At 36.4% G+C, this 25911-nt stretch overlaps 2 protein-coding genes across 5 annotated transcripts; both read left to right on the forward strand.

Annotated features, from left to right (window-relative positions):
• Positions 1 to 415: 415 nt before the first annotated feature.
• UPL6 (ubiquitin protein ligase 6) lies at positions 416 to 14346 on the forward strand. 3 transcript variants are annotated; one of them, XM_087129074.1, is made up of 26 exons: positions 416 to 845; positions 1953 to 2050; positions 2238 to 2365; positions 3040 to 3151; positions 3440 to 3620; positions 3771 to 3950; positions 4369 to 4551; positions 5024 to 5105; positions 5203 to 5321; positions 5418 to 5719; positions 5848 to 5944; positions 6155 to 6298; positions 6534 to 6617; positions 6706 to 6792; positions 6907 to 7047; positions 7240 to 7365; positions 7579 to 7677; positions 7986 to 8053; positions 8466 to 8532; positions 8735 to 8905; positions 8992 to 9081; positions 10011 to 10091; positions 12271 to 12344; positions 12450 to 12521; positions 12940 to 13029; positions 13560 to 13729. In XM_087129074.1, exons 1-26 carry the CDS (start codon positions 687 to 689, stop codon positions 13633 to 13635), a joined length of 3111 nt encoding a protein of 1036 aa, XP_086985200.1. In that variant the 5' UTR covers positions 416 to 686; the 3' UTR covers positions 13636 to 13729. The 3 variants fall into 3 exon arrangements, with proteins under 3 accessions (XP_086985200.1, XP_023547996.2, XP_086985201.1); XM_023692228.2 differs by lacking the exon at positions 13560 to 13729 and adding an exon at positions 13808 to 14346 and having other exon boundaries at positions 418 to 845; XM_087129075.1 differs by having other exon boundaries at positions 707 to 845; positions 1940 to 2050; positions 13560 to 13727.
• A 1274-nt stretch (positions 14347 to 15620) lies between these two features.
• On the forward strand, positions 15621 to 25356 carry EMB1441 (zinc knuckle (CCHC-type) family protein). Of its 2 annotated transcripts, XM_023692196.2 has the most exons (14): positions 15621 to 15942; positions 16307 to 16419; positions 16518 to 16614; positions 16707 to 16831; positions 17386 to 17902; positions 18036 to 18221; positions 18684 to 18977; positions 19261 to 19413; positions 20215 to 20369; positions 20609 to 20714; positions 20817 to 21701; positions 22718 to 22796; positions 24092 to 24451; positions 24900 to 25356. In XM_023692196.2, the coding sequence occupies exons 1-14, from the start codon at positions 15838 to 15840 to the stop codon at positions 25100 to 25102; spliced, it is 3378 nt and encodes a 1125-aa protein (XP_023547964.2). In that variant the 5' UTR covers positions 15621 to 15837; the 3' UTR covers positions 25103 to 25356. The 2 variants fall into 2 exon arrangements, with proteins under 2 accessions (XP_023547964.2, XP_086985339.1); XM_087129213.1 differs by lacking the exons at positions 15621 to 15942; positions 16307 to 16419; positions 16518 to 16614 and having other exon boundaries at positions 17375 to 17902.
• The last annotated feature ends 555 nt before the right edge of the window (positions 25357 to 25911 follow it).

Here is a 25911-nt window from a genome sequence, read left to right on the forward strand (position 1 = left end):
CATAACTTTGTTCTAGGCTTCCCCAAAAGGCCTCGTACCAAGGAAAGAGTATTTTTTGATTATCATATCATTGTGGAGAGTCGTGTTCATCTCACATAATACCAGAGCCATGCCCTAAATCCTCAAATGTTGAACAAATGACCTCAAAAGAAAAAGGAGGGTTGGATGATGAAAGTCACACATCGGCTAATTTAGGGAATGATCATGAGTTTATAATCAAAGAATACTCTCTCAATTGGTACGAGATATTTTGGAGAAGCCCAGAGCAAAGCTATTAAAGCTTATGCTGAAAGTAGACAATATCAAACAATTGCGAAGAGTCGTGTATTTATTTATTATTTTTTAATTTTTATTTTTATTGAGGAGCAATGTACCTGCGCACAGTCGCACCAAACAATAATGAATGAACTCTTCTTCGCTATCGCCCTTTCTTGACAATTAAGCCTTCTCTTTTATACTTCCACGAAATTGCGCCTTCGCTCTGAATATTTGCATCGCTTCCATTTCTCCCCGAAGACAGCCATCGAGCCACGCTAACTCGTCCTCTGCTCCGATTTTCCTTTTCTAGGGTTCTACGTCTACCTCAATTTCTCAAATTCCATCTTCATCGCAATCGTTTCTCACTGAATTCGCCTCCCCACTGCTGCTCTGCTAGGTCTGAATTAGTTGGATTCCTGACTCGGCAGATGTTCTTCACGGGCGATTCATCTACTCGCAAGCGAGTTGATTTAGGTGGCCGCAGTTCCAAGGAAAGAGATAGGCAGAAGCTTCTTGAGCAGACTAGATTGGAGCGAAACCGCCGATTGTCGTTGAGGCAGCAAAATTTTGCTGCTCTCAAAATTCAGGTTATATTTCATTTTCCTATTGCGTTTCTTGATCGACCTTTCAATTTCATGTTTAGTTCATATTGATCATGAATCGAGTCGATTAGTTATGTGTGTGTTTTGCTATTTGCTGTTGGTTCTTTATTTCAATTGTGAATTTGTAATTTCCAGCATTATATGGCAACGCCAAATTGCTCGAGGATTATTGACTGCAGCGGTCTTTGTCTCCTCTTGTCCCCTCTATACATGCACACACACACACACACACACACACACACACACACACACACATATATATATATATATATATATATTTTCTTGATGTGGATGTGAAAATCACTTTTGATAATTGGCGAACTTCATGTCTGATTCCTTAAGGATTTCGATATATTCGACGCACGGTATCTTATCGTAGATAGAGGTGTGGTTTGCTAGCCTGTTTTGCCTGTCTCCTGTTCTAGGATAGCGTGTAATGTGGGGCGGTGAATTGCGCCGTTCTGCCACTTCATTTTCGGGGGAAATAAAATGTCGAACTCTTCTTTTATATACGCTGGACAATCAACACCTTGTCCTTTTTGGCAAATGTCTTACAGGCATTGATCTAGCTGGACAATTCGATATGTACCGATTAAAGGCTCCCAGTTATTCTTCGTTGGGTTTATTTCCATGTTTTATCATATTGTAAATCTAAGTTAGAGATGTATGAATATATACATGAAGGAAAGAACATATAAAACGAATTTAAATTTAAAATAGATCAAGGTAAGCTCATCGTTGTCTCAGCAGAGTCGGCATGTTTGGGATATTGATGCTTACCTCAGTTCTCATACTTACCTATTGTTTTCAAAGTAGATAAGAGGATCTCCAGCTTATATCAACATTCGGGATAATTAGATAAAGAGTTAATTATGTACTTCCTCTCTAACAGGATTTTTGTCTTTTGTTTTTTCCTTGGAGCAGGATCATTCGATTCCTATTATATACTCTACTGATTTGTTATTTACTTTATACCCTTGAGAGTAGTTCCTCTTTGGATTTTACATTTACTAAATGGCTTTCTTGGACTTTCATCATGTCAAGTCACGTATTTATATTCTAATCTTTATTTTGACTAGTTTATTTCTACAGAAATGCTTCAGAGGGAGAAAGGTCTCTGAAGCTGCATGTTGTAGGATGCGAGAGCAATTTCATGATACTTATGGAAAGCATTGTGAGAAAGTTGACAGGTAGAACTTAAGATCTACATATAATTGTTATTTAACAACAATAATCTTTTTCCTTCCTCCTATTTCAATTGAGTTCCTCTAGTTTTCTTGACATTATTTGTTCAGACAACAACTGTAGATGCCAATTTTTAATCTGATCATTGATATATATATATATTTTTAATCTCAAATTGTCACTTCAACTCAGGCATTGTTTTGGTCCTGATTCAGAGTTTTTCCACCAGCTACTCTTTTTCTATAATGCAAAACACACCGGTGATTTTTCGGTTCTTGTAGAGGCTTGTCGGTTACTTCAGCAATTTGTTCAAGACAATGGTAACTACACAAGTATTTTCTTCTCTGAAAACCGAGCCAATTATTTGGTGTTTTCATAGACCATTTTTACTTAGTCTAGATTTGCTCCATTTCTGTGAGTGCTTTTTTCGTAGTTCGCATTGTATTTCCTTTTTCACCTCTCTCACATTTAAAGAATAAGAGAATTGCATATGCGTTATTTATTTATTTATTTGTTTGTTTAAAATTTTTCCTTCAATATGGAGGAACCGTATATGTTGTCATTATTAGATAATGGGGTAGTACCATTTTTCAGAAACTTCATTCCTTTGCAGCATCTTTTGTACTGTAATCTATATTTATCTGTTTTATTTTCTTGAAGTTGGACAAAACAAATTCTAGTCATATAACTGTTATTTGGAAGCCAGTTGATATATTTCCTTGTCAAATGTATTTAGACTACTCATTTTCGCTGATGGAAACATTAGGCATGTTATTGGGTGCTACTCAAGTTTATTATGAGGTTTTTCTTTTGGGAAGTTATTATATAAGTGACAAATGGAAATCCTTAAAGTATTGATTGCTTTCTGAACCACTGTATTACCCTTCTTTTGCTATTTGTAGTTTTGCCTCTGGACTAGGTTCTCAGATTGATAACCGTTATAGTATTTCTTACTGCTGGTGCTTTTTAACATTTCTTTTCATCACATAAATAGGGGACGTATTGAGCATCTTTGCTGGCAAGGATTATTTATCCAACAAGGCCTTAGTGGATTACAGAGTTAAGAAATTTGCATACGCTTGCATCCAGACAGTATATCATAATAGGTAATAAGATTTTCCATTTTAATATTCCTTATAAAAAAGTTCTGATTTTTAACATTTTGAATGGTAAAATTGACGGTTGTCATTGTTGATTTTGTTGGCTTACTATGCTCCTTTAGTCGTATATGATATATTTCATAGATTTTATTTAGGCAGCTATACTTGACTCACTTCTTTTAACCATGATCTAATGAAATTCAACATTTTTATATGATAAATTGTTGTTGTTTCTTTCCTTTTTTTTTTCTTTTTTTTTTGCAAATTATTCTTACTTGGTGTTATTCTGACTAGAAACCAATTGAGGAATCAACTTTTTGCTGCACCCGAGAACTCTAGCACACCTGCGACTCTATTGTTAGATGCAATTGTTTTCTTATTACAACCCGAACTCCCATGGGTTTGTAAGATTGTTGGCTACTTTCTGGAAAGAAATGCATATGTGCTGATTAGGGATATCACTTTGGCGGGGAAGGTATATGTGTACTTCCTTTTTCTTCTACCTTGTGTAAATTTTTGCTTTGTGGTTTCACTTGCAAGTGGTCTTTTGAGCTATTCTGTTTTGTCAGTATCATCCTCTGCTGGTGTTTTCAGAGAGAACTAATTCACATTCAAGCTATTGCAGGAAACTAAAGATTCGCATCCCAGCAGTTCAGTGCCTTCTTTAGAACGTTTGCTTTCTCTTTTGAGTTCTCATGTTGGTGAGAAGCCATGCTGTTGCCCACGTGTTGATCCCAATTGGAGCTTCTCCTCCCAAATTCTTACTCTTCCTTTACTGTGGCAGACATTCCCTTACTTAAAGGAGGTAGGTTTCTTCCTAATTTATACCTGCAGATATTCCCTGACTTGGTGGAGTTCAAATCAGAAAGATTTTTCTTGTACTTTCCATGATTATTAAAAATTGGAAAGCTCTTTTGTGGGTGGGGTTACCTCCACCCTCAGCCTTTAGGCTGTCTTGCTTCTTATGGCTACAATATATCCAATTATAAGTTTCTATTAAAAAAATATGTGTTTGATTGGACATTGCATTCACCAACTTTGCTTGATTTTATCCTCCTACTTTACAGATAATTTTGTTGAAATTTAGAGTTTGATTGGACTTTTGAACTTCTTTAAACTTTTTTTAAGTACAAACTTGTTTTCCTTTATTCCTTTTCTTACAAACTAGTGTACCTTTTATTTTATTTATTTATTTACTTACAAATTAGCGTACCTATTTTTAGGTTTTCGCTAGACGGGGGTTGATTGGACATTACATTCATCAGATGGCATCATGTGTTCAACATTACGCAAATGTACTCCCAAAGGATGTAACAGCTGACATTCCTGGCTATGCATGCCTTCTTGGAAATGTATTAGAAATTTCCAGAACTGCTCTATCTCAGCCTGACTGCTCATCCGAATTGGTAACTAGCTGATGTATATTACTTTTTTTTGAGCTCTTCTTTACACATTTAGCACCTCTATCTCTTTACCCAATTGATAAAGTTGCACGTGTCATCCTCCTCTTCTTGGGATATACTGACTAAAATTGATGTTTTGACACAATCTAAGCTATCCCAACCTTTTATCGTGGCTTGTCATCACAAAATCTTTTCTCCCATGCTCATCCATCTGAAGTGAAGTAATGAATCCCATTAACCTTGTTGTTTGGATATAATGGTGTTACTGAGGGTCTAAAGATCACATTTTCTCTTTGAAGAGAAATAGAATATGCATGTACTTCATTCTTTTTTTTAATATGATTTATGCAAAAAAAGTTCTCTTTACAGATTTGTAGTGAGCAGTTATTGGTGCTCAAATCCTGTACACTCTAAGGATCCGTGGTTATTGAAATTATAATTTTAAGCCCATTTTTTATTTACTTGATGTGGATAGGCAGTAGATCTTGCTTCCATCACAACATTCTTGTTGGAACTACTTCCTTCGATGAAATCACCTCTTAGAGATATGGAAGAGAGTATGTATTCACCGTTATCTTCATTTTGGTTTTAGGCTTTGGTTCATGAATTTTTTTATCTAATTCATCAGTCTTTCCATCTGTATGTTGTCAATAGGTGCTGCATTGGGTGACGACGATGTGGTCGTGTCTGATCAAGAAATAGAGCTACCATTGAATAAAAATGTTGAGAAGCAGATATGTGATGCTATTGATCCACGATTTCTCTTGCAGTTGGTATATCTTCTGGTCTCATTCCTCGAAGGCAACATTTTAATTAATCAGAACATCTATATTTCTTTTAACAATATGGAATTGGTTTGTGCTTCCCAGGCAAATGCTTTATTTGGGCAGATTTCCCAAGTTAGTGGGCCTTATGATGGTCCTGATGATAAAGAGGTCAAAGCTGTTGGTACAGCCTGTGCTTTTCTGCATGTCACTTTCAATACACTACCTCTGGAGCAAATTATGACCGTTCTAGCATACAGAACAGAGTTAGTTCCAGTACTTTGGAATTTTATAAAAAAGTGCCATGAGAACCAAAAATGGTCGTCCTTTTCGGAGAAGTTGGCATATTTATCAGGAGATGCACCTGGTTGGCTATTACCTTTGGCTGTTTTCTGTCCTGTGTACAAGTAATATTACCTACTTTATTCCTGCTTATCTACTTTTTGAACTTTGTTTTGATCCCTGATCTGATGTTATGTGTGGTAATATTGTAAGATTTGGTATGTCCTGATTGCTTTTTTTTATTATGGATCAGGCACATGTTGACAATAATTGACAATGAGGAGTTTTATGAGCAGGAGAAGCCACTATCATTGAAGGATATCAGATGTCTAATTATTATTTTGAGGCAGGCAAGTTTTCTTGAAAGCCACCTTGTAACTACGTTGCTGCAATGCCGTGCTCAGTAGAGACTTTCTTAACATGGGTGTTCAGATTTTTTCTTCTTCATTTCTGGATAAAAATAGTTCCTGCTTTAGATTTTTTTGAGAAAGAATTAGAAGGGGATACTTAGTTTAGGGTAGTCATATTTGTAATGTTGCCGTTTATTCTACTTTCTGCAGGCCCTATGGCAGCTTTTATGGGTGAGTCCTACAGCTCCTAGTAATTCTGCAAAACCTGCCGCTACTGCCCATGTTACTAAGAGGCACACCGTTGAATTCATTCAATACAGGGTTACAATTGTTGCCTCAGAGCTCCTGTCACAGGTATATCAGTTATTTGAGTAGTGTATTTTCTTGTTGGCTGCTTTAAATTCTATATCCCCATTTGATATTTTATGATGCCATTCTATGTTATATGAGCGCAAGAGATTTACCAGACAGAAAAAGTCTTTTCTTCCTTCGTTTAGCTTCATTGAAATTTCTTGAGAAAGGCTTGTGCTTGTATCTTATTAATTTCCTCGTTTTGTTTGTCTACTAAAATTAAATGGCCTTATTGTAGTTGCAAGACTGGAACAATAGACGGCAATTTACACCCCCCAGTGACTTCCATGCTGATGCCGTGAATGATTATTTCATTTCTCAGGTAATTATTCTTGTTGAATATGCAGGTTTTAATGATCTGTTATCTGTCCCTCATTCTAATTATTTATTTGGCTTTTAACTCTTTGTAGGCCGTGATAGAAAATACCAGAGCACATGATATACTTAAGCAAGCTCCCTTTTTAGTACCGTTTACAAGCAGGGTTAAGATTTTCACTGTAAGCAAGCTGTTGTTTGATTTCTTTATCCACAATATATATTTCGTGGGGTGAGTGAGTTTTAGAAATATTTAAGGTATTTTATTTAGTTATTTTCCCTAAAACCCATTTCAGTCACAACTAACAGCAGCTAGGCAAAGGAATGGATCTCATGCGGTTTTTGCTAGAAACCGGTTTAGAATTCGGCGAGATCATATATTGGAGGATGCTTTTAGTCAGATGAGTGCATTGTCTGAAGATGATCTTCGAGGATCGGTAATTTGAGACCTTTCAGCACTTTTAGTTGCGACCTTACATTTTTTTTTTTTTTTTTTTTTTTTTTTTTTTTCACTTTTTCCTTGCCTTTGTGAAATAGCCCCTTCCCCCCTCCCTCTTTTGGATCTTTTAGTTGTAATTGTTTATTTATCTGCCTCTGTTGGATCAATTGCTTCAGTTTTCTGCATGCAGATACGTGTGTCATTTGTTAATGAATTTGGAGTTGAGGAGGCTGGAATTGATGGTGGTGGTATTTTCAAAGATTTCATGGAGAACATTACACGGGCAGCCTTTGATGTGCAGTATGGTTTATTTAAGGTCATCATGACATTCTTTATTATTAGGATGACTTTGTAATTGTTGCGGAGTCATTGGACAATATGAATTACGATAAGACTGCCATAGTTGTTTGAGATCACTTTTCAAAATAAAAATTGGTTGTTCGAGATCTATTTCTTAAAACTTAAGGGATACGTGAGCACATAGTGTTCAATTCTTCTAATTTGAGTAATTTTCTGCTTGGGAATCCAGGAAACAGCTGATCACTTGCTCTACCCCAATCCTGGTTCAGGAATGATACATGAGCAACATCTCCAATTTTTTCATTTCCTTGGAGTTCTTTTGGCTAAGGTATGTCTATAACGCCCAAGCATACATGCAGTTTACTTTGGTTGGATGTTGAAACATTAATGTATCGCCTGACAAGAATATAAATACAATTTAGTAGTTTAAAATCTGCGGTATTCTTACAGTGGAAAGTGTTCACCCACTTGATTGCATCCTGTGTTCTACATGCTTTTCTATTATAGAAGTTGCTGCTCAGTTCAATGGTTTTCCAATGCTTCACGTTTTAAATCCTTCTTTAATTCTCATGCGTAGAAATCTTAATCACATTAAGCGATTTCTGACGGGATGTTATTTTACCCTTCTTCCTGTAGGCAATGTTTGAAGGAATTCTTGTTGATATTCCTTTTGCAACATTCTTCTTGAGCAAGCTAAAACAGAAGTAAGGTTTTAGAAGACTTGCTGGTCTACTGTTTTGCTATGTTTAGGGTTGCTATGGCTGGTTGCAAGTTATTAGACATGTTTAGGGTTCTAAAAATCTTACTTTTTATTCTGGGTGCACTGCCCACTGATGAGGTCGTCAGTAGCTAACTTCTAATTGTGGAATTTAGGATGTTTGATGCTGCATTCATTTTCTCATTATGTCATACGTCTTCATTTACAGAGTTACTCCATACTAGAATAAAGGCTGCTCTTGATTTCAGTATCTGAGTTGTACATTGCTTTCTATATGATTTATTAGATTTTAATACTGCATGGTTTCCTGGTATAAAAACATGGAAATTCTATTCCGTGTGGGGAAAATATGTTAATCTTTAACCAAACTTGAATTTTGCCAATGCTTATCACCACAGGTACAACTATCTGAATGACTTGCCATCCTTAGACCCTGAATTGTATCGCCACCTTATTTTCTTGAAGGTATATATTCCCTTATATCACTTTTAGCTGATACCACTTCCAATACATCTCTAGAAAGATCAGATGTGATCAGAGCTGTAACTACTTTTAAAGAACTCCCTCTCTGATCAATGATCTAGATCAAAATAGTATCCTGGTAGAATCTCATTCTCACTCCTTACCTTGAATTTGGGGATCTTCCCATCTGATTTTCTGGACACAGCATTTTGAAGGGGACATTTCTGAACTGGAGCTATATTTTGTTATTATAAACAATGAATATGGAGAGCAAACAGAAGAAGAGCTACTCCCTGGAGGAAAAAACCGTCGTGTCACAAGTGAAAATGTCATCACATTCATTCATCTTGTTGCCAATCATCGTTTGAACTTTCAGGTATTGCCGTAGTTTGTCTTTGGTTTATCCAAAGTGTCCTCCCTAGGCCCTTTTCTGACTTTGATAGAAAAAAATGTCATCCACAGATACGGCAGCAAAGTTCTCATTTCTTGAGAGGGTTTCAGCAACTTATACAGAAAGAATGGATCGATATGTTCAATGAACATGAATTCCAGGTACGATTCACAGAATTTAGGAACGTGGTTTGCATCAAAAGGTTGCTGCTGTATCATCTTTTGATGACCTGTTTTTCATTGCACATCAACTTACTTTTCCATTGAATCTTGAATCTTGCTTCTTTGAACAAGAACTATCTCCTCTTGGCTTTATACAAGCGTTGTCTCATTCATATTAGTACTTACAATACTTTTTTGGGAAAATGTTAATTTGAGGAATGTCTTTTCTCCTAGAACGTACAATAAATTCTTGGTTAAGCACCTAGATTTGGATTTTTATTCTTCATAGTTCATATTTTCTTAGTTTATGGGTAGGGGGACAGTGGTTTTGATAATGTTGAGCTTTAATTTTCATGTGATGTGAAACCCTTAATGAATTGAAGCAAGAACCTATAATGATTAGGAGGACTCTCGACCATTTCCTTTGATAGCCTGGTATTGGGAGCCCTGCCTCAACTTTCACCCAAAGCCAGAACTCTAAGACATCAAGGGTTTTGTCTATCGGGTTCACTTGAAGGTTCAATCGCGTGACTTCTGATCACCTACAACTATCAAAAACCTTGATGATTTGATACTAGTCTATTCATTAAGATTCAAGTTGATCATTCGCAAAGAGGCGTCAGGCTAATGACTAAAAGAAGTGTAAAGGCTCAGTTTTACAAATCATTAAAACCTGAAAAATATACAAAGCAAACTAGATCATTTATAGCCCTAAATGGACTCTTTAGCTGCAGCAACTAAATTCCTTATGACGGCAAAAGATGAGGGAACAAAAGTCCTTATGACAGAGAAAAAAAAGGAAAACATAAAAATAAGCCATAATTTAGTGCACATCATGGGTCAATTGCTAAATACTATCAAAGTTGTGTTGCTAGTCTTGTGGGTCCAAGATAATTCATTTTGATGCCCTTGACTGGTCTACTTTTCAGCTTTTGATATCGGGTTCACTGGACGGCTTGGATGTGGATGACCTACGGACACATACTACTTATTCAAGTGGCTATCATAAAGTAAGTTCTGTTGAACCCCCTTTTCATATATATTTTTCTTTTATTTTCTTTTCTATGTATGTGTTCTAAGAGAATTTTGAAATCTTGTAAGATTAGTAGGATTGATCTTTTTTTGAATGTAATAATTCATGATTGAAGATATTGAATATAACATGTGTTATAGTCATGCAATCTGAATTACGATGACTCATTTAAATCTCATAATTGTATATGAGGTTGGCGGGTTTCACTGGGTTAGTTTGAAGCCTTTGGAGCTGAGGAGATTGGGTATCGATAGCCTGAGATTACATAATGAAGTGCTGTTGACGAAGAAGTTTCTTGAGGGAGACTAATATGTTGTTGTATAGGATTATTGTGAATAGGTGTGGTTTGCATCTGTTTGAGTGGGTAGTAGATTTTAGGGTTGAGGGCTCTAATAAAAATTGCTGGTTGGCTATTGCTTCGGCTTTCCCCATGCCTTTTCAATTTGTGAATCCTTTTTTGGGGAGGGCTCTTAGATCTCTTTGAGGAAGATTTTGAGTAGTCTCTTGCGGTTATAACACATATCGAGTAAGAAGTTGCATTATGTGGCTTTTGCCTTATCAACCTTCGATTCTTCCTCTTCGTTATTCTCTTGCCCTCTTTCTAGAAGAGAGGCTCTAGAGGTGGTGGACCTTCTTTCTCTTCTCTGTGATTGAAGGGACATCATATTTTAGTTCTTTTGAAGCGCTTTTCCTGTAGCTCTTTTTTCCATAAGCTGTCTGTGCCTTCTCTGCCCCACCTATCTCTGCTTTCTCCTTGCTTGGGAACCGTAAAGTTTGTAGGAATGTAATTTTTTGTGTGTTAAATTTTACGTGGGAGAGTCTTGGCCCATGTCCAACATCTCTCTTCATTGGTGTTGCCCCACCATAGTGCATTCTTTGCAAGTGTCAGGTTGAAGACTTTTGATATATCAGTTTGCTCTGTCTCTTTGGGCTTTGTTAGATTTGTAATATAATCAGGTTCACCACGGTGGAGGATATGCTTTTTTTGTTTCCCTTTTTGTGATAACAGTCTTGTGGCACACTATATCTTCACTATCATTTGGGGTATTTGTTTGAGCGTTATAAAGGATCTTTAGATAGGTTGAGAGATCGTGTGGCAAGGTTTGGGAGCTGGCTAGATCTAATGCCTCTCTTTGGGCTCTCACCAAATCTTGTAATTCTGATTTTGTTTTGATTTTGCTTTACGGGTAGCCCTTTTCTGGAGTTTGTTTTTGGGTTCCCTGGTTTCTCGTGTGCCTTGTTTTTTATTTATTTATTTATTATTTATTATTTTATTATTTTTTATGCCCTTGTACTTATTTCATTTTTTCTGAATGGAAGTTTGATTTCTTACCAAAAGGAACAAAAGGGTGACAAGCATCTTTGCTTTCTATTTCCTCATTTATATCAATTAATAAGAGCATTCAGTGGTCTCTATCTTATTGGAGGATGATCACTCCCCTTACGTCTCTTTGGGATTTTACCCCTTGGATAATCTCTCGATTGAAGGGTTCTTTTTGGTTTGTTCGCATTGTTGTATTTTGTGTAGAAGGGCAACTGAGGACCTTGATTGTATTCTGTGGAATTGTGAGTTTTCTTTTGGTCTCTTCAAGGAGTTCGGTTTCAACTATAGATGTTCTAAGGTTTGAGGGAGGCTCTTGAGGAGTTTCTCTTCCATCCGCCTTTCAGGGGAAGAAACTATTTTTGAAGCAGGTTAGGGTGTGTGCTACCTTGTGGTATTTGTGGGGCGAGAGAAATAATAGAATCTTTAGAGGACGAGAGAGTTCTTCTACAGATGTCTGGGACATTGCTAGATCATCGGTTTCTTTTTGTGCCCTGGTGTCCTCTTTTTGTAATTATGTGTTAACTCACATTATACTTTACTTTATTTAGACTTATCCTCTTATTTATTTATTTATTATTTATTTTTAACCGAAGTTTGGTTTTTCTTAAATGAAAAATGACGGCTAGTTTCTTACAAATATATATATAGCTGTAGACTGTTGGTTACTATTATTCGTACTTGTAGTCACATCTTATGTTTCTATGACAATGGCAACAAAACTTAAACTCGCATTATCTAGAAATCACTGCATGGTCAGGCGCAACCATGATAAATAAAAAATCTCTCCTATATTTTTTAATCATGTTTTTTTCTTCTGTTGAATTCTTATCAGGAACATTATGTCATTGAGATGTTTTGGGAAGTTATCAAAAGTTTCTCAGTGGTAAACCAAAAGAAATTTCTGAAGTGAGTCATTTTATTACACTAGCTGTTGGTTACATCTCGTTTCTAGTTGGCTTAAAGAAAAACCGGAATTTAGAAGTATAAAATTGGATTGTGCTTTTTCATCAGGTTTGTGACTGGTTGCTCTCGAGGACCACTTCTTGGCTTTAGATATCTTGAGCCATGCTTTTGCATACAAAGGTAATTGATGTTTTGTTTATTTTTTTGCTTTCTTTTGTTAAAACTGTGTCATCACAATTGTTATTTTTTTGTTTTGTTTTCCCGGGAAGGGGATAATCTTGTTCGTTTTTGAGCTTAATTTAAATTACCCTGCAAGTGAGGTGTCATGTGAAACTGTAACTCAGTAGGAGAGAAGGTACATTGTTGTCTAATGAGGACTTGGTGGGGCATTCCTGTTCACACGTTGAAACTGTATTCAGGCACATAGATTATCATGCATTGGGGAAAAAAAAAAAAAAACATTGCTATTTAATGTTCAATTTAATACCCACGGACACGAATATGTTGGTTTGTCAAGGATAGCTGTATCTGATTTATATTTCTTTGATCGAGATGGATGAGTTATTAATTTGACACTAGTTTCTTATTTCTGTTTCAGGGCTGCTGGTAATGCAAATGAAGAAGCTCTTGATCGCTTACCTACATCAGCGACTTGTATGAATCTTTTGAAGCTTCCACCCTATAGAAGGTGCGTCAATATAATTCTTCTTTATCTTGTTGAACTGAAAAAATGAAATGTCATCCTTAGTTTTTATGAATCTTGTTTTTGTGATGCAAGCAATCAGATATTAGGAAACAACACACTAAAAAAAGAGATGCGGGCAGTATGAGAAAAGTGTCACTTGTTAAGAAACTAAAAGGTGTAGCCTAGTGTTTGTCTTCTACGTTAAATTGTTGAAAAATTTAATCTTTTCTCTAAAAAAATAATCAAATAAAAATTGTTGCAAAAAATATTTTCATGCTAGATTTTCCAGTGGAGAGAGTAGGGGTGCAAGTGAACCAAAAACTCAAAAAGACCATTTAACCGACCAAAACTGCTTTGGTTCTAGTTGGAACCGGTCCAGTTTGGCAGAACTGTCCGGTGTGATTTTTATTAAAAAGCAAAATAAAGTATAGTGGTCGAGTTGGCTTTAAATTTAGGCTTGTATTCTCACGGTCACGAGCTTGATTCACGGGTCGGCATCATTTTTATTCATATATCATAATGCCTTTGTCCAGCCAGCTTATCAGCCCAATTGGCATTGGCCTAACAGACCATTCCCTAGACCCAACACCTGCAGTGTACATGGTTTGAACCGAACGACAAACCACAGATTGAACCGACTAAACTGTCGATTAATCAGTTTGAGGCGGTTCAGTTATGTACCTATGGCTGTTCGGTTAAGTTTTCTACTATTCTATATATATATTTAGTAGCTAAAGTTGAAAGAACTTTTGTTGACTCTGATTTGTGAACTGCAATGCAGCAAGGAGCAACTGGCAAACAAATTGATGTATGCCATAAATGCAGATGCCGGTTTTGATCTAAGCTAATGTTAAATGGTACCTGCTCAATATTCCTTCTCTTCCCTGCTTCGTTCTTTGCATTAGGAGGAAAGATATCTATATAGCTTCTATGTAGAGAGCAAGTTGGAGGACTGGATAAGCTACAAGAAGGGGGAACCTTTTAAGTGCAAATGTTCTAATCCCAGAGGGAATATAGATTGAGCGAGCATAGATCGGATTCTTGAAAACCCATTTCGGGCCAGTGCCGATTTAGTTTCACTGGTTTTGGTTGAAAAATGCCTAAAAAAATAGAAAGATACGGCCAGAGATTGGGGGTGCCAAGCCAGTTATGACGATGAAATAAGGTTTTGTACAAAAATTGGTGTTAGGGTTGTGTTTGGAATGTCTGTCAAGTTTGATAGAGAGAGTAGGGTCGGTAGGATCTTAGGAATTCTATGAATACACTGTGACTCAAATGAGTGTACATAATAATATATTTTTAAATTTATGCTCTTTCTTATGTATTGTATATTTTTGTCCTCAATCTTGCGGACAAATAAAGTCTCCAATCATTATTGCAGTTTTACTTGTACATTCTTGTATTTCATAGTTTCTTCTTCCTATTGTTCCATGTTATCTCACTCGTTTTTCCTACCGAGAGCTTCTTTTAGTTTAGCTTTTAGTTTAGATGTCCATTTAATCTGTGGAGTCAGGACTTTATAGACCTACCCTAAACAAGCAAGAAATTCCTGTATAAACGAGGTGTGACAGCGAGTGACGAGGGTTTTTCCCTACCCCAACCTTGTTCGTTTAATTTGTGCTTGAGCCGGATGATGAAAAATTATCATGTCTGGCTCAAATTATTATCGATATGTATGTACAAATTGTGAAACCTTGGGGAGAATTGTATTTTGCAAATTTCTTGCTTCGTTCTATGCAAAATATTAATGGAAATTGAAATAGGTGAGGGGAGGAACAAGGTGGCTCTTGTGTTATATATAATTGTCATAGCTCTTGTGTTATATATAATTGTCATAGCTCAAACCTTTTCCTGATTTAACTTTTTAAGTTCTGATATTTGACAGGCGTGTCCCTTTTGAACCTTCAAAGACTGTAAACGAATCAAAATTTCACATTTCGGTCGAGCACTTCCTTCGTTCCTCTCCCTAACTCTTTTCCTATCCTTTCTGGTCTCTACGGTGTATAAAAAGTGCGCGCCCTTCTTTCTCTCTAAAACACAGGGTGTCCTAATACCCGCTTGCTGAAACCTCCCTCCATAGCCGATTGCCGCTACCGATTCTTGATTGAACAGAAAGATAAGGTGGTGTCTAGTTTGGTTATGGTGTTGAATTTATATATTTATTATAATTTAATACAAATATCAAAATTGATTGGTCGATATTTGTAACAAACCCAAAATACAATGTTTAGTAAATATGGTAAAAGACCAAAACGAGAAAAGAAACATTTTTGAATATGGTAAAAGACCAATTCGAGAAAAGAAACATTTTTGAACGTCCTAATGACACGCTAAGACTCGAAAGTGAAACTACTTCTTATTGAATTCGAATATTCTTCACAAAACCATTTAAAAATATTGGTAGTAATTTAAAATTTTTGAGGTTTTATGAGCTTCCCAACCATACTCAATTTTAAAAATTTATAAAAATCTACAAAAAAAAAAAAAAAAAAAAAAAAAAAAAAAAAAAAAAAAAAAAAAAACCCAAAAATAGTGTCCATGCCAGCCAAACCAGCCTAATAGTTTTTTTCGAACAAAATGAAGATAAAATAAAATGGTAAAAAACAAGGGCCGTGGGGAGCAAGCTGCCGCGGGTTGGTGAAAGAACTGAGACGGCGCCTGGCCTGGTTCCTCCTTCCAACTCAAAACGATTCCTTATTCTTCTTCTTCTTCTATTCAATTTTCTCTCTGCCTCCAATCACCCATTCGATTACGCGCGAACACTTCCACAGATTTGACACACAGTCAATTCCAGCTTGAACAACATCAATCATGGTGAAGGTACGCATGAACACCGCCGATGTCGCCGCCGAGGTGAAATGCCTCCGAAAATTGATAGGCATGCGATGCGCCAATGTCTATGATCTCTCACCCAAGGTTTGGTTCCCTCCTCTCAATGATCTTTTTAATGAGCCAATCAATCACCTGTTTCTCTACCTAGCTTATGATTCATTTCCTGTTTTTTGGATTAATTTTCTCTTGAGGATTGCACATCATACTTCTGGAAGTGCCCTGTAGAATTTGATCCTAACATATGCATGGATGAGTATGAATTGTTGTTGCTGTATGTTTCGATGTTTTGGGTGGACTCTTGTTACAAACAGTTACTTTTTTTTTTCTTTGACTGATTGTGTTAGATTTTAGTTTTGTTTTCCAAAATTGAGATTGCATAATAACACACACTCTCTCTCTCTCTCTCTCTCTCTCTCTCTCTGTCATCTCTCCCCTATCGGTTGTAAAGACATACATGTTCAAGCTTATGAACAGTAGTGGAGTCACTGAATCGGGTGAGAGTGAGAAGGTATTGCTGTTGATGGAAAGTGGAGTCAGACTACATACGACGGAATATGTTCGGTAAGACATCATTAAGCATTGCTGTTTATACTTGGAATGTATTTGCAAGAATTGTAAGAGGATAGTAGCCGATGATCAATTAATTTTTGCTCTTGTAGAGACAAAAGCAATACTCCTTCTGGTTTCACTCTCAAACTAAGAAGGCATATACGCACAAGAAGACTTGAGGATGTGCGGCAACTTGGATATGATCGGGTATGTTTTTTTTTTCTTTGTTCAATTCTCCGTCACATATATCTTCATTCATTACAGGCCTCATTCTTGAAGCGCTTTCTATGTTTTTTCAGATCATCCTATTTCAGTTTGGGTTAGGTGCTAGTGCACACTATGTTATCTTGGAGCTGTATGCCCAGGGTAATATCCTTCTTACGGATTCTGAATTTATGGTCTTAACGCTTCTTCGATCTCACAGGTATGTGAAGATAATTTCCTGTCTCTTTTCTGTTTACTTAGCATGTACACATTCATACATGATGATACGACATATGCACAAGCATAAGACTTCAATTTAGGGAAGAAGAATAATATTATTGTATTTCTTCTATTCCATCTAAAACAAATACAAGGTCCTCATATAGAAGAAAGACCATCAACCAGCTTATTTGAGAAATGTGTTTTTGGTTATTGAATGTATATGTTTTGATGTCTGTCACTTATCTCTTGAATTGCACTTTGTACCTTTCCAAAGAGTTCATTTTAATCTTCTTTAGCTTTTGGGGTTTGGCTTCTCCCCATCTTGTATAATTTTATCCCATTAATGAAATTATTTCTTACTTAAAAATAAAGAAGAAAAAGAAAGAAAGAAAGAAGGGAAAAAAAGAATTTTTTTGTCAATATATTGGTTATTAGCCTTATATTTCCTCCTTTTAGTGGCCCTATGTTTCATGTAAGGTGGATAACAACATTCTCTTATGATTTGTTATCTCATTAAGTTTAGTTTATAAATTATGAAAAGAACATTTTCAGGGATGATAATAAGGGGGTAGCAATCATGTCACGACATCGATATCCAACTGAAATTTCTCGAGTGTTTGAGCGGACGACGGCTGCAAAATTGCAGGAAGCACTCACTCTGAGTGACAATGTAGTTAACCTAACTGGTAACGAAAATAATGAAACAGATCCTTCAAAGCAACAGCCGGGTAACCACAAGGTCTCGAAGCCTTCTGTCTCAAGTAAAGCCCAAGGTGATGGCAGTCGAGCCAAACAGACTACTTTGAAAGCTGTTCTTGGGGAGGCACTGGGATATGGAACTGCGCTGTCTGAGCACATTATATTAAATGCCGGTCTGATTCCAAATATGAAACTTTGTAATGATAATAAACTTGACGATGGTAGTCTTCAGCTCTTAGTGCAAGCTGTTGCAAATTTTGAGGATTGGCTAGAGGATGTAATATTTGGTACTAGAGTTCCTGAAGGGTACATTTTGATGCAAAAGAAAAATGTTAAAAAAGAAGAATCTGAGGCTTCAACTGATAGTGAGGTATCGTTTTGCTTGAGCTGTTTTAAGCTGAAGAATTCTTTCTCCTGTCTCTACACTAATGGACAAATGTGACGTACCCATATATAAGAAACTTGCTATTCTCTTTCTTTCAGCATTTTCTTTTTACTTGCAGATCTATGACGAGTTCTGCCCAATTTTATTAAACCAATTCATGTCTAGAAAGTACACAAAGTTTGAGACATTTGATGCAGCTTTGGATGAATTCTACAGTAAAATTGAGAGTCAAAAGTCAGAACAGCAACAAAAGGCCAAGGAGAGCTCTGCAACTCAAAAACTCAATAAAATACGCATGGATCAGGTCTGTCCAATGAATTTGATTACTTATTAAGTGCATTTCAATGTATTTTTAGATTCTACAGTGTTCATCGAGTATTCAAGAAGACTATTGTAATCACAGTTGTTATTCAAGTGTGTTACCAATGGATTTCAAATTTCTTCTTGGGGGGGTTTCTTTGGTTTTTATGGTTAGAGAGAAACTGAAGAATTTTTTTGGAGGAAGACAGGCCTTCAGGAATTGTTGCTTCTTGAGTAATGCTACAAGCCTTTAGAAATTATTGGTTTATTTATATTTGTACTAATTCAAAGACCTTCTGAGAACATTTTTTTATCGCAGGGTGTTCTCCATTTTGGGCATATCATTCTATCTATTACTTTAAAAATTATTTGGCACGATTTATATTTTACGTTTAAGCTATATGCATCACATCATTCTTAGAGTTGTGTGCTGTGTGTATTGATATCTCCCAATTTACTTGTGTAGGGAAATCGTGTAGAGATATTAAAACAAGAAGTTGATCATTGTGTCAAAATGGCAGAATTAATAGAATATAATTTAGAAGATGTGGATGCTGTTATATTAGCCGTCCGTGTTGCTCTTGCTAAAGGCATGAGCTGGGAGGATCTTGCACGAATGGTGAAGGAAGAAAAGAAATCTGGAAATCCAGTGGCCGGTCTTATTGACAAACTTAATCTTGAAAGGAATTGCATGACTTTGCTGCTGAGCAACAATCTTGATGAAATGGATGATGATGAAAAGACACAACCAGCTGATAAGGTGAAAATTATATTACTGTTAGGGCTAAGCCTTCCTATTTTCTATATAAACTTTGCTTGTGTGAAAAAAAAATCTTCCTCTTTGGATGGTTCTGATTCCTTGATGTATTGAAGACGGGTTATAATCAAACTACTTCATCATATTATATATCCTCTATTACCTTGTTTTTACTTTTTGCGTCGCTATCACCATTATTTATTTGTCTTAGATGCTTTTGATATGCATTTTGTCTATGTGCTTTTTGGTATTCTTATAAATTTTCACATTTCATAATCTTTCTTAGGTAGAGGTGGATATATCACTTTCAGCTCATGCCAATGCTCGGCGATGGTATGAACTTAAGAAAAAACAAGAGAGCAAACAGGAGAAAACTATTACTGCACATGAAAAAGCTTTTAAAGCTGCTGAAAGAAAAACTCGTCTTCAACTTTCCCAGGTAGCATTACAATAATGGTATTTTCCCCTTTCATGTAGTGCTGATAAAATACCATTTATTTTATTTGTGGTCTATAAATGGGCATGATGTGATGACGTTATCACACTTGATGCTTAAACCAGTGGACCGGCAGTCATCTCGTAGTCATAAAATTTGTCATATCTGGCATGGACCTCTGAAAATATGTGCTGTTTCTGGCAAGAACCAACTAAACTTTTTAGCAATTTGATACTAGCACACTTGATGCTAGTCTTGCTGTATCTAGTTTATTTCTGGTTGAATGCTTGAAATTGTATTACAGGTCAAAACTAGCAATATGCCATAAATGGATCTTGATTTGGTTTCTGGACTAGATCTTCTACAGTTTGGTATCTGTTGTTCTATGTTCAGATGATTACAATATGTTGTATGGGGCATAGAATGATTTTTTGTTGGGACAGGAAACAAAATTTTACTCATGGTCACTTGTTCATGTTTTTCTTATTGATTTTTTCCCCAAAAATATCTATATCTTCCTATGCACACAATCAAATCTTTCAAATTTAATACTCGTAAAGTTGAATCTATGAATGCTTGAGAATAAAGAGTCCAATCCAGAGTTGATTGTAAACGTTATTGAGTTTCAACTTTAAAGAAAGTATTGATCTATTATTTTGATTTTCCTTTAAAGACGGTTTGATTATTGTATCTCTCCAAAAAAGACAAATTTGCATCTATTATGTTGATTTTCCTTTTCTATTATTATGATATTCTCTTATACTAATTATGTGATCCTCAATCCTATTAATTAAAAATGTGCAGGAAAAGAAAGTTGCCACGATATCTCATATGCGCAAAGTTCATTGGTTTGAGAAATTTAATTGGTTCATTAGCAGTGAGAATTATTTGGTTATCAGTGGACGTGATGCTCAGCAAAATGAGATGATAGTTAAACGTTACATGTCAAAGGGAGATTTGTGAGTAATTTTCTTGCTGTTCATAATTGTTCCACATCCTAGCTCAAACAAATAAACAGTAATGACTATTCTGTTCTTAAGGTTCTAAAGTTATTTTATAGTCAGTTATCCCTAGCGAGATGTAGTAGCTCGATGTCCAGGTTTTACACATAATATTGGCTTTCATAATTCTGGTAATACTGTGATTCCAATTTGAAAACATCGGCTTCTGCCTGTGATGGTGTTCCGTTATCTCATAGGTATGTTCATGCTGATTTGCACGGAGCTTCTAGCACTGTGATTAGGAATCACAAGCCTGAACAACCAGTGCCTCCACTCACGTTGAACCAAGCAGGATGTTTTACGGTAAGGTATCGCTAGTGAGACTAACTTGGATTCAGTTAAATGGTGAATCATCTCATTGGTTGAATTAAGATTCTCCTTCTTTTTTCCCTCCTTTTGTCATAGGTTTGTCATAGCCAGGCATGGGATTCAAAGATAGTAACTAGTGCCTGGTGGGTTTATCCTCACCAGGTTAGCAAAACTGCTCCTACAGGGGAATATCTTACAGTTGGGAGTTTTATGATTCGTGGAAAGAAGAATTTTCTTCCTCCACATGCTCTTGTCATGGGTTTTGGATTGTTATTTCGCTTGGATGAGAGCTCTTTAGGTTCACATTTAAATGAAAGGAGGGTAAGAGGTGAGGAGGATGGAGTGAATGATGTTGAAGAAAATGAACCTCTTAATGAAGAATCTGATACTGAATATGAGAAGAGGGAATCAGAAGAAGTATCCAATACATCTGCCAATTCAGATAGACTAGTTATACCTAACTTACCTGGACCTGCGGGCACTGAATCACTTGACATTCCCGTTGAAGGTAAAATGGCTTTGAATGGTGTCAATAAGGATAACCAACCTGATGTTACAGATAATGTTTCCCTTGTCACACCACAACTTGAAGATCTCATGGATAAAGCTCTTGAGCTTGGATCTGGCACTGCATCTAGCAAAAATTATATTTTAGAGACTTCTAAGTTTGATTTGGTCGATGAACCCCATCCAGATGATAATAATCCTGCAGTGAGAGAGAAACCCTACATCTCAAAAGCTGAAAGAAGAAAACTTAAGAAAGGTCAGAATAGCAGTTCTACAGACAGCAACATCAAGCAGGAAACTGAGCAATCAAGAGATATTGATGTTTCTTTGAATCATCCTCCAAACAAGGTTAATAATCCGAAGTCAGGTTCTGTAAAAGTCAGCCGTGGTCAGAAGGGTAAACTGAAGAAAATGAAAGAAAAATATGCTGATCAAGATGAAGAAGAAAGAAGTATCCGCATGGCTTTATTGGCAGTAAGCATTCATTTTTTAATCTCAAATGGTTGAATATTTCAATTGAGATTGAGTTTCATTCGTTTTTTTCCTTTTTTAGTTCCACTTGATGAAAAATTCAATCTACATTTCTCTTTGCCTCATAGCAATGTGTTTTCCTCATTGAAATATCCCACAACTGTGATAGCCAATATCCATTTTGCGTGTTTCTCTGCTCTGCAAGAGCATGACTATGTCTTATTTTGTATGTTTCTCTGCTCTGCATGCTCATGACTATGTCTTATTTTTCTTATACCATTACATTGAAATATGTCCAAATAAGTGTAATATCTATGTTCAATATTTATCTTCTTCTCAGCTTTGCACTCTGATGCTCATTTAATTCTCTTCGAACTCTGCAGTGTGAATTCATCAGCTGTGAATGATATTTTTGATAACCTAGCTTTCCAACTTTCTGAAGTGTGTGCATTTTTTTTTATATGAATTGTGAATTGTATGCATAGAACCCTTCGTCTCGTATATGCTTCGATAGGAATTGAATTTATATTTGTACGCTAAGGGAGAGATTACAAAACGGGGAAGAAATTTTGAGTGGTTCCTGCTCCCCCTATTCCAAATTAATTTTCTTTCATCAATACGGTTATGAGCTTACCAACTGTGGATGATGTTTTTGATCACAGCTCTCCAACTTTCTGATTTGCATGCATGGAACCCTTGATCTAGTAGATACTTTTATAGGAACCATATTTATTTATGTACCGAGAGAAGGAAAAGATTATGAAGTAGAGAACCAGTTGTCTTTCTAACTCTCCCACTTCTGAACTATTTGGAATCTTGATCTAAAACTTCTTACGTCTAATCCCGATCTCTATCCACAAATAAATTATGGCTATTTTGACCCTAACTACTGTCCTTTCACACTTTGAAAATGGAAATGCATCTCCTGAGAGAGGATGCATGAAAATAGTGGAAGTGTATTTTAAAACTTTTGAATGTTGATCTATCGCTCCATTATTGATAATATTTTTGGTTTACAGTCCTCAGGTAAGCTACCGAAAAATGAAGGGCCACAAAATGTGAAGGAAACAGCTTCTGAAGTGAAGAAACGTGATGGAGGTAAATATTCTCGGTTTTTACTGTTTTAAAAGGGTGACCATTTAGTTTACAATTACCAAGTATCAATGTTAGAGGCTATTATTAGGAAAAAAAAATAAAAAATAAAATAAAACCAATGTTGGAGGCTGTTAGAATATGTTCTAGTGGATTCTGAATCTCCAATTTTTATCTAGTATTTCAAATGGGCGATTGAAATTAACAAATGGATTGGCCTTGTCAAAAGGAATAGCTGAAAATTGCTCCTGAGGCCATGTGTTCAAATTTCAGTGGCATTTTCTTAGATATTTAATGTCTTGTTGAACTTGCCGCCAAACGTTATAAAAGTAATAGTTTTCTTATGAATTGGTCAAATGAAAGTGAAGCATATTATCTGGACACTCCCTAAGAAATAAGAACTTCTCATTGATATTTGAGAAGTTACAAGCTGAAGTGTTTTTGTAGAAAACATAACAAAGCGTGCAAAGCTGAAACTATTTACACCCCTAAAATTACAAGAAGATATACTTTGTAAAAAAAAAAAAAAAAAACATTATGAACAAAGCCCCTAAAAGTTGTGGGAGAGCAGGATATTTGAAAAGTTACTAGCAAAGATCTATAAAAAGTTCGACCGGTACTGCAGGTGTTGGATGTGGGAAAAAACTACGCAAAGGGTAAATCTTGTTTCATTTGTATGTGACATAAGAATTTTCTGCTTTTATGATACTGAAAACTCGAGCTGGAGAATTTCTTTGATCTCCTCTATTGTTTTCCCGAGCGACTGTGTCTTGACGGTGGGTATTTGAAAACCTTTTCCTTTTCTTTTCAAGAGGTTGTCCGGACCATTGATGGTCCTTGAAAGATGCTTTCCATGGGTTGCTCAATGTGGTTATTTCCAAAAGGAGACTTGTTAATCAAAGCCAAATACCCAAAAAAGTTCAGGAGAAGCTGGATAAGTGATAGAAAACTGTGCCTATCTAAACGAGGACCCTTAACTCTTGTTCAAGCTGTTCTTTCAAGCATTCCAACTACAGTTGGTGGAAAGATTTCCTTAATGAATATATTGAATTCTAGCCTGGATGGATTATGTGGACTCCGAGTAGCTCGATTTTGATACCTCATGCAGTCTTTCTTGACCACTTGATTAGATCGCCTCGTATTCTTGTTCGTTTATATGATATGCAGATTTACATCTTTATGATCGTTATAGTTTTTTAGTTTTTCCCCCAATAAATAAACTTAGATAATGGCCTATGTTGATAATGCATGATCTTATGGGGTCATATACTTTGACGTCTGAGTTGTCTTTGCTATGACAGGCGCTGAAGAGGCTCCAAAAATATGCTACAAATGTAAGAAGCCAGGTCACTTGTCTCGAGATTGCCCCGAACATCCTGATAATCTTTCACATAGTCACTCGAATGGTGCAACGCAAGTCGATCGCCAAGTGGCATTGGACGATGATGCTGAACTGGACAAAATAACTATGGAAGAGGATGATATTCATGAAATAGGTGAAGATGAGCGAGAAAAACTGAATGACGTGGATTACTTGACCGGACATCCTTTGCCTACGGACATTATCTTGTATGCTGTGCCGGTGTGTGGGCCGTACAATGCCGTGCAATCTTACAAATACCATGTTAAGATTGTTCCAGGCCCTCTAAAGAAAGGGAAAGGTAAACTAGCTTTTCGCACTTTTTAACTTGGTCGGTGTCTAATAGAATCTTAAACTTTCAATTTTGTTTAATAGTTTCTTGACGTGTTCGAAATTTTTAAAAAGTATCTGATCTATTAGATAAGTTAGATCTTAGCCTTTCAATATTCGTGAATTTTAAGAGATGTTGCATAGGTCAAAGACTTGACACAAAATAAAAAATTTAGGGATCTATTGGACACAAATCGAAAGGCTAAGAACTTGGTAGATACTTTTTAAAGTTCAAGAACTCAATGGACACAACATTGAAAGTAAAGGACTCACACTTCGTAAGGTTTAGGGACCAAATAGACACAAACCTGAAAGTCTAGGACTAAACATGTAACTCAATCAAACCTTTATTAGCCAATGGCGTTTGATGTTCTAGTGATTCCATTCCATAACGTACCTCTTTGTCCACTTGTTTTTAGCTGCAAAAACTGCCATGAACCTGTTCGCGCACATGCCCGAAGCAACAACCAGAGAGAAAGAACTGATTAAAGCATGCACAGATCCAGAGTTGGTGAGCGCGATCATCGGGAATGCTCGGGTTACAGCGGCGGGTCTCACTCAGTTAAAGCAGAAGCAAAAAAAGGGAAAGAAAAGCAGCAAACAAGGAGCTGCTGCTAGCTAGCTCCATCTTGAGGTGTGTATTTTGGTGAAAGGGCAAAAAATCTCTCTTTCCTGTTTAAGCCTTAGCTATAGCAGCCTCTATTAACATCCCACCCATCTTACAAAGGAACCTTTGTGCTTCAATTCTAGTTTCATTGTCACATAATTTTGCATGTGGATCTCTTATATTATTACCTTTAAACAAAAAACCTGCAATGTCTGTATATTAATATGTAGCCTTACAGATCACATATTACAAATCCCGAGTTTTTTTCCCCGGGATGTTTATGTTATTTTTTAATGACTTTTTAAGCGCTTGAAAATAATTTAATTTCTAAAATAATTAGAAAAACACAAATAATAATAAAAAAGTGAAACGGGTTTGGTATGGAAATGAAGTGTAATTTGATGTACTAGTAATTATTTTGATGGTATGTGTAATGACCCAGAGCCACTGGTAGCAGATATTGTTCTTTTTGGGCTTTCCCTTTCGGGCTTCCCCTCAAGGCTTTAAAACGCGTCTGCTAGGGGAAGATTTCCACACCTTTACAAATGGTATCAGCGCCAGACATCGGATGATGGGCCAGCCTTCTCACTGTTTCCTGACGGGGGTAGGCACGAGGTGGTGTGCCAGTAAGGACGTTGGGTCCAAAGGGGGGTGGATTTGGAGTCGGTTCCACATCGATTGGAGTAAGGAAAGAGTGCCAGCGAGGACGCTGGGCCCCGAAGGGGGGTGGATTGTGATGTCCCACTTTGGTTGGGAGGAGAACAAACCACGGTGTGGAAACCTTTTCCTAGCAGACTCGTTTTAAAGCATCGAGGTGAAGCTTG

This window comes from Cucurbita pepo, chromosome 12 (genome assembly GCF_057944985.1).
Source record: "Cucurbita pepo subsp. pepo isolate OVF chromosome 12, ASM5794498v1, whole genome shotgun sequence".
NCBI lineage: Eukaryota > Viridiplantae > Streptophyta > Magnoliopsida > Cucurbitales > Cucurbitaceae > Cucurbita > Cucurbita pepo.

Excerpts from the sequence above, each read along its gene's own strand:
- UPL6 (XM_087129074.1), top strand. The coding sequence starts at position 687 with ATGTTCTTCACGGGCGATTCATCTACTCGCAAGCGAGTTGATTTAGGT. Across the intron at positions 6,793-6,906 it reads GCAGGGTTAAGATTTTCACT|TCACAACTAACAGCAGCTAG; the intron begins GTAAGCAAGCTG and ends AACCCATTTCAG. Across the intron at positions 7,366-7,578 it reads TGCAGTATGGTTTATTTAAG|GAAACAGCTGATCACTTGCT; the intron begins GTCATCATGACA and ends TTGGGAATCCAG.
- EMB1441 (XM_023692196.2), top strand. The coding sequence starts at position 15,838 with ATGGTGAAGGTACGCATGAACACCGCCGATGTCGCCGCCGAGGTGAAA. Across the intron at positions 16,615-16,706 it reads GGCAACTTGGATATGATCGG|ATCATCCTATTTCAGTTTGG; the intron begins GTATGTTTTTTT and ends ATGTTTTTTCAG. Across the intron at positions 16,832-17,385 it reads ACGCTTCTTCGATCTCACAG|GGATGATAATAAGGGGGTAG; the intron begins GTATGTGAAGAT and ends GAACATTTTCAG.